The sequence below is a fragment of the Drosophila serrata genome, unplaced genomic scaffold (assembly GCF_035046125.1).
Source record: "Drosophila serrata isolate PLE 108 unplaced genomic scaffold, ASM3504612v1 contig_217, whole genome shotgun sequence".
Lineage (NCBI taxonomy): Eukaryota > Metazoa > Arthropoda > Insecta > Diptera > Drosophilidae > Drosophila > Drosophila serrata.
This window is the reverse complement of record NW_028257115.1, coordinates 2,546,008-2,556,922: the sequence shown is the minus strand read 5'-3', so window position 1 is coordinate 2,556,922 and position 10,915 is coordinate 2,546,008. Positions and strand designations below refer to the sequence as shown.

The 10,915-nt window shown below is 36.6% G+C and overlaps 1 protein-coding gene and 1 long non-coding RNA gene across 3 annotated transcripts; both read left to right on the top strand.

Moving 5' to 3' along the window:
- The first annotated feature begins 3,976 nt into the window (after positions 1 to 3,976).
- CAH2 (Carbonic anhydrase 2) lies at positions 3,977 to 8,487 on the top strand. 2 transcript variants are annotated; one of them, XM_020956490.2, is made up of 4 exons: positions 3,977 to 4,794; positions 6,715 to 7,187; positions 7,258 to 7,485; positions 7,559 to 8,487. In XM_020956490.2, exons 1-4 carry the CDS (start codon positions 4,755 to 4,757, stop codon positions 7,805 to 7,807), a joined length of 990 nt encoding a protein of 329 aa, XP_020812149.2. In that variant the 5' UTR covers positions 3,977 to 4,754; the 3' UTR covers positions 7,808 to 8,487. The 2 variants fall into 2 exon arrangements, with proteins under 2 accessions (XP_020812149.2, XP_020812142.2); XM_020956483.2 differs by having other exon boundaries at positions 3,977 to 5,174.
- Positions 8,488 to 9,939: 1,452 nt separating this feature from the next.
- LOC147644217 (uncharacterized) lies at positions 9,940 to 10,584 on the top strand. Its single transcript, XR_015270937.1, has 2 exons — positions 9,940 to 9,987; positions 10,047 to 10,584. It is a non-coding gene; the product is annotated as an uncharacterized LOC147644217 (long non-coding RNA).
- The last annotated feature ends 331 nt before the right edge of the window (positions 10,585 to 10,915 follow it).

The following is a 10,915-nucleotide window of genomic DNA, read 5'->3' as shown; positions in this document are numbered from 1 at the left end:
CCCGGCTTCGTCATCATGAACCATTTCAGAGCCCGTAAATTGAGCAAAGCAAAGCCGCAAGCTCGTCGGCAGTTGCACTTTAATTAAAAATAAATACGGATAAAGGCCGCTTACCCTTATCCCCTCGTTGAAAATGCCAGCCACTCGTCTAATTCTAATGATTATTGATGTGGCTGCTGATGGAATGCCTGTTTCCAGTTGGCCTCTGATTCGGATTTGGATTCTGGTCGAGCTTCTGGATTCAGAGGCAGCTCTCTGACCTGGCCAACAATGATTGCTTCTCCCGTATAATCTGGCGTACGGCAGACCGGACCACAATTACGGGTAATGCTCTGGACTATCTTCTTGCATTTGTGCCGATTTATGATTTTTTGTTTGTACTTTTTATTTTGTTTTTTACGTGTTTTTTGTTATTATTTTTTATATATTTTTTGTTTTTTGTTTGTTGGTGGTTGGTGTCAACTGCTCCTGGTTAAACTTGGCCAAAAGTGAAGACTTGTAATCAGGGAAAATAAAAAACATTCAGCTCTAATGGATGCTTACATATTTTACAATTTGGAATTTAAATACTCTTTAAACTTGTCACTTATATTTATATATTTTCTAATATTTTTTGCCCAAGAAAAAAAGTATATACTTGCAATCTATGAAATTTAAATGGTAGATAAATAGAATAAATCTAAATAAGAAATTATAATCTTAATAGTATTACAAGTAACATTTATACTAAACTATTATCTATATCTATCTATCTATTTAACTATCTATCCATCTATCTATCAATCTCTTTATCTATCTATCTATCTATCTATCTATCTATCTATCTATCTATCTATCTATCTATCTATCTATCTATCTATCTATCTATCTATCTATCTATCTATCTATCTATCTATCTATCTATCTATATATCTATCTATTTATCTATCTATCTATCTATCTATCCATCTATCTATCTATATATCTATCTATCTATCTATATATCTATCCATCTATCTATCTGTCTATCTATCTATCTATCTATCTATCTATCTATCTATCAATCTATCAATCTATCAATCTATCAATCTATCAATCTATCAATCTATCAATCTATCAATCTATCAATCTATCAATCTATCAATCTATCAATCTATCAATCTATCAATCTATCAATCTATCAATCTATCAATCTATCAATCTATCAATCTATCAATCTATCAATCTATCAATCTATCAATCTATCAATCTATCAATCTATCAATCTATCAATCTATCAATCTATCAATCTATCAATCTATCAATCTATCAATCTATCAATCTATCAATCTATCAATCTATCAATCTATCAATCTATCAATCTATCAATCTATCAATCTATCAATCTATCAATCTATCAATCTATCAATCTATCAATCTATCAATCTATCAATCTATCAATCTATCAATCTATCAATCTATCAATCTATCAATCTATCAATCTATCAATCTATCAATCTATCAATCTATCAATCTATCAATCTATCAATCTATCAATCTATCAATCTATCAATCTATCAATCTATCAATCTATCAATCTATCAATCTATCAATCTATCAATCTATCAATCTATCAATCTATCAATCTATCAATCTATCAATCTATCAATCTATCAATCTATCAATCTATCAATCTATCAATCTATCAATCTATCAATCTATCAATCTATCAATCTATCAATCTATCAATCTATCTATCTATCTATCTATCTATCTATCTATCTATCTATCTATCTATCTATCTATCTATATATCTATCCATCTATCTTTCTATCTACTTATGTGTACATCTATCAATCTACCTTTTTTCCTATATCCATCTATCTATCAGTTGATCTATCCATCTATCTAATGTATCTAATGTATCCACTTGAAAAAGAGTATACTTGTGCACAACACACACCAATGAGCCGACGTGTGTTGTCTTCCCGGGTTAGATATTAAAAGTTTTGCTTTGTGGGACACAAATTATACGACATTTACGCATTTGCCGCCGGTTGGTAGTATACTTTGTTTTCAGTTTGTAAGTCAAAGCACGAAAAAAGCACTTACTCTCTCTTTCACTCGGTCTCTGTTTCCGTCTCTGTCTCGGCGTGTACTTCTGGTTCCGTAAACCTAAAAACAAATTTAAAAAAATGAAACCCGAGCAGAGTAATTAGTGACTTGTACAAAAAATAAGAATACAAAAAGAGTCTGTTATAAAGCAGGGCATAAGCATAAGTGTTCTCTGCGCAGCTTAAACTTTTCCAGATTGTAGACTCTGTGTTCGTGGAACCAGACATTTCGGAGGTCGTTTTAATACACGCCTCAGCTCCGGTTGCCCAAGTCTCCGAATCTCTGAAATCTACGACAATGCAAATGCTTAACAGCTTGGCCCAAAAATTTCCACTGCCAAAGCCGCCGAACATTTGCGGGATGAGTCAGTATACTGACTATAGTGACGCGGTGAAAAGATGATGGAATTGGGTTAAAAAAAGCACTGAAATGTATGAAAAATTAAATATTCTAGACTTTAGCCAGTACTTATCAATGTTATTTATAATATATATTTATTAATCTTCCTTTTGACCGATTTGAAAAGGATTCAAACACATATTGCATATGGTTCTCGAAAATGATATTGATACCCTTGCTGGGTATTAAAATTTTAGTCAGTAACCTAAAACGCATCGAAAGAGTCATTTCCGACCCTATAAATCATATATATTCTTGATCAGCACGATCAGCCGAGTCGATCTAGCCATGTTTGGAAGAAAAAAAAATTTGTAAAATTTTTCCATTTTTTTTTTGTCATAATTTTACAATGTTCAAATTTTCAAAAATTGCCAAAAATTTTAATTTTGTATTTTGTTTAATTTTGTATGCAGTTTTGTTAACCTTGTAAAAACCAACACAGAACAGGTTTCCGAATTGAAATTAATGATTTTTTGGCGAAGTTATGATTAATTTAAAATGCGATTTTATGACCCAATTCCAAAGTGCAAGAGTATTCAATTTTCGATTTTCCAAAGCTTCCTTCCTTGTTTTTAAAATTGTTATATGTCAATTAAATTAAATAGAAATTGTTTTAATATATGGAGATTTTAATTTTGTATATTAACTGATTTTAATTATTTAATGGGCTCTTAAATTCACTAAGTTAGATAAAGCTCTCCGTTTATAGAGACAACACTTTAGCCCTGTGCTGATTTAGTTTGCAGGTTTAATTAATTAACTTGATCGATTGAATTTATTTCCATATTAGAATGTGGTAATGTATACCAATTTAAGTTTTTCTTTCTCAGCTTACAATTTAATTTAATTAGACATACATAGTACAACTATATTTAATAATGATTTTGTACTGTTTCCCTATCCATATAATAAATTAAACCCTTTATAAAAATATACTTAAAAATTCGGATTATGTGAGCTTAAAAAGGTCTAAGTTTATAGCTTCCAGAGAACAAATTAATTTAATGGCGTTGCGTTAATCTGTTTGTTGTTGAGTTTTTAACAGAATGAGTATTATTGATCGGGATTCGGGAGCCAGTGAAAGCCGTCGATGTCAGGGGAAATGGTTACGCAGTGCAAGGCAAACACGGGCTGCAACAATGCGATTAGCATGCAATAGTAATGCCATTAAGTATGCACACTACATTTCCATTGCACAGCGATTTGCGGCTGTGACATGTGATGCCAAGATAAACAGTCGGGCAATCAGACTAAGTATCGCCCCGATACGAATGCAAGCCGGAGATAAGCCCTTCGATCCCCCGCTCTTCGCAGGGCTAAAGGTTATAGATACATATATCCATATATATATATAATCCACAAATGAACAATGCTTTTTGCTGTCGATCATCGAAGGCCTGCGGTTTTGTAACCTCCTCAGCTCAACTGAACTTAACTCAACTCAACTCGACTCAAGTCCTCACTCTCTCTCGAGGGCTCTTGGCTGGGTCTCTCGAACAATTGTAATTTGACTTTCCAGCGTCGTCGGTTAGGTCTTTCCCCAACTTGGATTACCATCTTCATTGCGGCTATCCAATTCCGGCAGTTACTCATCGGCTTTTGATTCATGCACGCACGCCATTAGTCATTCCGCCAAAAAACATGAGGCTTAGCTTTTGTTTTGGACCCTCGAAACGCGTATACCCTCTGCTACCTCGGACATGGCGTAATAGTGAAGCAATTAAAGAGACATAAGACCAAAACAAGGAGCCAAACTAACGGAAAACTTCAAAAGCTTGGGGTGATAGTGTCAACGAACAGGCACGGCTATGGCATTAGGAGCAAGTTTGTAAAAGTAACGGAAATATTGATTATCATTATGTGTATTAGAGTGTATTTAAAATATATTAAAATTCATTAGGATTATACGTTTCTGATATATTAACTGGTCATAGTATATATGTATATATTATTTGTCTTGTAAAAATTTAGATGTTATTTATCTCAAGAACTAATTATCTAAAAGTAAATCTTAAAAGGAAAACTTTGATTAAAGTACACTCAGTTTTTTTTTATCTTAATTTAAACTAAGAGATACCTTAAAGTCTATATATAATTCTCTCAAATTTACAGTGTAATGAAGGAAGCTCAGAAATTCTACCGTTGCCTGCTATTTACTTGACTCGAACTTTTGAGTGGAATTGTACCAAGAGTAATATGAAAATTCCAAATATTCCATATACCGCCATTCAATGGCAAGGCTAGGGCACCGAAATGGTTAACCTTTTATATTTCCATTGCCCATGTCTGGCATTTGGTGGACGCTTCTTTGGCAATTGAGTGGTTAGCAGTAGGAGGAGGAGCAGCAGTGCCATCCCCTGGGCTCCAACCCAATTGGCGACGAAACAACACTGTAGTAGCCTCCAGCGAGGAGATATAAGTTGCGGCGTCGACGAAGCCCTAACCGCAGTTGTGTGACCGCGTTCGGCGGGTGAGCACGGTAAAAAGAGACAGGTGTGGAACGGGAATACCTCGCAAAGCCGTCGGATTTGTTGTGGTCTGCCTTAAAATAGTTACAGTTCGTAAATTAGCCGCGATCGGTGACAGTGCCCCGATAGCCAGATAAGGCATTTGAAGTTCCGGGAAAGTGACTCCGAGTCGCAGCGCAACCATGTGGAGGAGGTGTCGCACCCATTTACCCCTGGCCACGATCTTGATTTGTGGTGAGCTATATGGCAAAAACAAATGTGTAATTTGATCGTTAAGAAGTGTTGACCGAATGTGCGTTAATCAAGATACGAGACTGACAATCGAGCTTTGTATACATTCCTATCATCTGTGGCGGCCGAGTGTTTTCATAACTAAGTGCAGCAAATATTTAAACAATTGTCAGGACTGTGATAGCCAATTAAAACACGGAGAGAAATCGGCAAAGAAATTAAAGATTCTTTATTGTTATAAATAAAGAGATGGGAAAGAAGTGCAGTTGCGAGAGCCTCTCTAGTTATATAAATGCCTTCTTAATTTATGGCTTCCTAAATGTCTGATTTGATTTTCTAAAAATAAGCAAATACAAATATAGCAAATGTAATTAGTCAGCTCATCAAAAATAAAATAATAATATGATTTCTTAAATCAAATTAATATTGCTTAGAGATCTCTCTTTAGTTATTATTTCGCTGTGTAGTCTCCGACCCTAACTGGATTGTTACATTGTCGCAAAACTTTAAAGAAAAAAGTCCCTTAATAAATCATTATCATTGCATAAGTCTTGCGATTATCTTTGTTATAAATCAACGAGAAACTAGAACAAAAATCACAGTGTGCGGTTTTAATGAACATCTTACGCGTATCAGAATTATAAAATATAGCATGTCTGCGATACGAATGTTTGTTTATTTCTGGCCAGTTAAGAGCTGGTCACCTGATTGATCTTCAACCTTCTGACCGTCATAGTTTTCTGGTTTCCCGATTATTCACAATTGTTTATAATAATCACTAGCACAACGCATGATTTTAGACGCCAAAAAACCCTCATTATTTAAGAGAGACTCTTTTTTTAGGGAATAATTTTCAATTATCCGAGGCTATTTAATTTGATTTAATAGTAATAACAGTGTAAGCTAATCTGGGGAACAATATACTAAACAGGTCGCTAATATAAATTAGTCCATAATTTATCTAAATTCGCTATAAATCAGGGAAGCTGCTAATGGGAAATAATTTGGTCGAAGCGTTTCGCTAATTTCGTTAGCACTTTTTATGCCAGAATGTTTAGTGTTTTATTTGGAATTTGAAAGTATTACTACACAGCTCTTGATTACAACTGCACCCCGTTTACTATTAAATAAAGGTATTCCCGGTAAGCTACAATAAACTTTACATGGCTAATTGTCGCTCGATTGATGCTAATTGAATCAGCAATTACGGCTGTCTAGTTTTGTTTGAACTCAATCCGTCGCTGTGATGACAGGCACCGGCACCGCATTAATAAAATTTGCAAAATAAATAAGACACACATATGTCTTATTTATAGCTTTCGCTATCCGAAAATAGTTGATATCTTGGTTAAACTGGTAATCCATTTGATGTCACAAAATGTCTCAGACATTCAACCAATTAGCACCTGGGGGAGTTCGATTAACCGTCTCTGTTAGCTTTTCTCAGAGATAGAAATCAATTTATCACAAAGATCCACATTTCATATTCAATTTTGAATATTTTTAACCTAAACCTTACTTAATAAATATATGCATTTTCCAGCTTCGGCTGTCCTGGCCCAGGACTTTGGCTACGAGGGCAGACATGGACCCGAGCACTGGAGCGAGGATTATGCCCGCTGCAGTGGCAAGCACCAGAGTCCCATTAACATCGATCTGGTCAATGCTGTGGAGAAAAAGTTTGAGAAACTGGAGTTCTTGAATTTCCACGTGAAGCCCAGGAATTTCCAGATGACCAACAATGGCCACACGGTCTTGGTAAAGCTCACCTATGACGAGGACAAGGTGCCGAGTGTGAGGGGAGGTCCTTTGTCAGAGAAGACCCTATTGGGTTACCAGTTCGAGCAGTTCCACTTCCACTGGGGCGAGAACGATACGGTGGGCAGTGAGGATCTGATTGATAACCGTGCCTATCCCGCCGAGCTTCATGTGGTCTTGAGGAACCTCGAGTATCCGAATTTCGCTAGTGCTCTGGATAAGGATCATGGCATTGCCGTGATGGCATTCTTCTTTAAGGTACGCTGAACTTGTGAAATGGGGCTATAAAATGTTATTTATTGACTGTATTTTTATTTTAAATTTCCAGATTAACTACCATTCCTCTGGAGGCTACGAGGCCTTTGCAAAGTTACTCCCTGAGATTGACCGGAAGGGCAAGTCAGTGAACATGACGAATCCCATTGCTCTGGGGGAGTTCATTTCCAAAGAATTGGATAGCTACTATAGCTACACCGGTTCCCTGACCACTCCGCCATGCAGTGAGGAGGTTACCTGGATTGATTTTACAGAACCCATCGACATCACAGAGAAGCAGGTAAATGTATAGATTCAATAATTATCAATAAAATGGTTAATTAATATTAATTTTAAATATTTTCCCTTACCAGCTGAGTGCCTTCCGCCTACTGACAGCCAGCGATGACCATTTGAAGAACAATTTCCGACCCATTCAACCCCTCAATGATCGCACGTTGTATAAAAACCTTGTGGAGACACCGATTTACAACATGGGCTCCATACCGTTCGTCAATGCGGCAAACGCTGCTGGCAGATGGGAACCCCACTTCGTGTCCGCCCTGCTCCCCTGTTTTGGCCTCTTGACCTTGATAAGAGCCACCGTTTTCAGGGGTTTTTAATTAGAACTCTGCGACGGGGAATCGAAGGTTAAATCGTTAAATACCTGGCCTGCGCACTTAGGCGTCCAATTAGGCGCTGCAATTTACATGTTCTACTCCTATTCCTCGTTGACGTTGTTGTACCAAGCACGAGTCCCGTCTCGTAATTTCCTCGGCACGCGGGGGTCCTGCCGGCAGGACACCCATATACGGAGACAAACAAACTACCGGGGCCGAGTAATTATTAAAACGAAGCCTCAGTTGCTAGCACGATACCCTTACTCATCAATTATGTAGCACCTGTCGCCGGAACTGTCAACCGCATTGTATTCATGTCCGTGTCTGTTTTTGTACCCCTCATCCGTCCAAAAGGACGTTTCATATCCGTCTCCTCAATGGAGTCGTTCACCTGGTATTGCACATTGTGATTTTTAAATCGTGTATTCTAGCTTTAGGCTTTGGCAAACATTAAGCTGTAATAAAATGTATTTGTTTTTATTTAATTATATTTGCGTGAGTTGCCGTAGTGTGAGACGGCTCTAAGTGTACTCACTTGTTTTAAAAGCGATGGCTTAAATCGGAAAAAATTATTTATTTTATATAAACAAATTTTCTACGTTAAGTAAATTACTAAAAGTCCTTTTTTCGCAATAAAACTTATTGTATGTGTACATATTAAATAAAAGTTTTTTAACAATTAATAGCTACTTAACTTTTTCATGGCTTTGTAATTAATTAAATTCAAAAGCTTCCGTAGAGGCCTTAAAAATAAATATGCCTGAAAGCTATTGAGTAAATCAAGGGAATTATTTTTTTATTTCGTGTGGTAAATTATATGTTAACGTTTTTATTAGTTAGACTCGTTTTTGTTTGCATTTTTGTATATTGTAAAATACCCTCTGCATTTTCATAAATATATTGCCTACTTTTTGGTGCACATATTAATTTCGGCCCTTCAACACTATTTATTTATTTTACATTTGTTTAGTTAGATGGGGACCTCTTTATTGCCTTGGTTTATTTTAACTTCAGGATCTAAATTTATTAAAATTACCCCTATATATGTTGTATATCAACGAATCAGCACAAAAATAGTCTTAAGCTAGCAGATGAGTGTACTATTGATGACCCTCTGATCCCAACTGTCCCGAGCTTAATGAATTATTGCAAACATGTGCACAAATCTATCAGCGAAATATCAACTTTTGAATACAAGTCGAAGAGTTCGTCTGGCGAAAGTCGAGCTTGCGAATATGATTTATTAGAAATTATTTATGGCTTGTAGTAAGAACAGTGGGGACTTGCTATGAGACACACACCGGAAGCAAAAATGTCGATGAAAAATTTAATATATTCGAATTTTGTAAGCTCTTGAACCTTATTATAATATTTAATAATAATCAGCATTAATTGATTTACCGCCTATATAATAGAGCTTCTATATAATTTGACTTTTATAAAAATTGTCATAAGATTCTGATGAAGTAGGTAAATGCTCCAAGACAATGCTATATATAGCTCACTGTATTTGCAAAACGGATTGATCATCGTTGTTTGTCATTTTGCTCCATTCTGCGTCTGGACGACTTGTCCTTGTGACTCCTCGAACTTTACGTATGATCCCCCGGCTAATTATAGCATAATTTGTGACTTTTTAATTGGCTTATCAATGTTGTTTATTAATGCGATCGATCTGCCTGATACTATGGACATTTGGCCTAGAACTTGGGGTCAATGCCATTAACATAAGAGGGGAAATACAACTAATATCTAAATTGAAAATACCGGATACTATAAATAAACTGAGACGAGGGGACAATTTCCGTTCATTTTTTCTGTTGACTTGGCAGTGAAGTCTGCTTTTCCGTCTTCTGTGAATGCAATCCCTGCAACGTTCTGACTTAATTGATGACATCAACAGCATCCAGATTCAATTGAAATATTATGAAACTTTTCCATTGCCCACCCTCGAGTTCCGTGCGAATTGCTCCCCTAATACGTTAGGTGATAAGATTTATTGACAGCGATCGTTACAAACTGACCCCTCTGGTGACGAACGGCGCGATACTGCGCCTCGGGAAACATGGAACAAGCCCCTCCAGCCCAAAATCCACGCCTCATATATAGCCTGGCCGTGATCAGTCCGCCCCTTCGTGGGCAGTGTGAAATCGAAAATATTGTAGTTCGCACTTGCGGCGTGTGTGAGTCCGGATCGAATCGGCGGGGATCGACGTCATGTAGATTGATAACTTTTCTTTAGGCAATCCCCCCCTTGATGGCACATTAAGCTTTAGCTTGATGACTGTGTACCCAGATTGCGAGGCTTTGTTGCTACTTTTAGACGTCCGAAATGAGCGCTGGATCTGGAGCGATGGCTTCTGGCTACGGATCTGGGGCTTCGCCTTCCTGGCGGTTGTTCAAGGTTAGCCCCGAGCCCCGAGAGCTATCGGAGGTGTTTTGGGGTGCTAAATTTCGTGACATTCGAGCCGAAGGGAAAACAAACCCACCCAAGGCCGGACATTCTCTAAAGACATGCTAAACATATTTGAAGGTGATTTTATATTTTCATCTAAGAAAGTTGAAGCTATATGATATTTAATATAAGTCCGACTTGCACGAAATTTTACACAAAATTCTTGGCTTTATATCAAATTTGTTCTTGAAAACTGGAAAAGTTATAATTTCTTTTCTTACAATTTTATAATCGTTCCTATGGCAGCTATATATCTGTATATATATAGTCCATCGATTCGTCATGCCTCCGACTTATATACTCGAAAAATTATATCGAAGAATAACTCCATAGTTTCATTCAAATAGCTTAAATTTGTTCCAAAACAAATCTCGCACATCCGAGCATATGATTCCCAACTGGTTCTAACATCCCCGGAATGAAGCGACTGCTGCCGACCATGGATCAGAAATGTGTTGTGTTACAAAAGTTGCAAGTCATTGTTTATTAGTGTTCAAAGTTAGTAACTGATCACACTTACTTACTGGTCATACATACTTACTAATCATAGTTACTTAATGGTCATAGATACTCACTGTTCAGAGTTACTCACTCATAGTTAATTACTGATCAAAGTTAATTACTGGTTATAGATACTCACTGTTCAGAGTTACTTC

Bases quoted from the DNA above. Each gene is read 5' to 3' on its own strand.
- CAH2 (XM_020956483.2), top strand. From the start codon at position 5,123: ATGTGGAGGAGGTGTCGCACCCATTTACCCCTGGCCACGATCTTGATT. The intron at 7,188-7,257 runs GTACGCTGAACT...TTAAATTTCCAG, and splicing joins TGATGGCATTCTTCTTTAAG to ATTAACTACCATTCCTCTGG. The intron at 7,486-7,558 runs GTAAATGTATAG...TTCCCTTACCAG, and splicing joins TCGACATCACAGAGAAGCAG to CTGAGTGCCTTCCGCCTACT.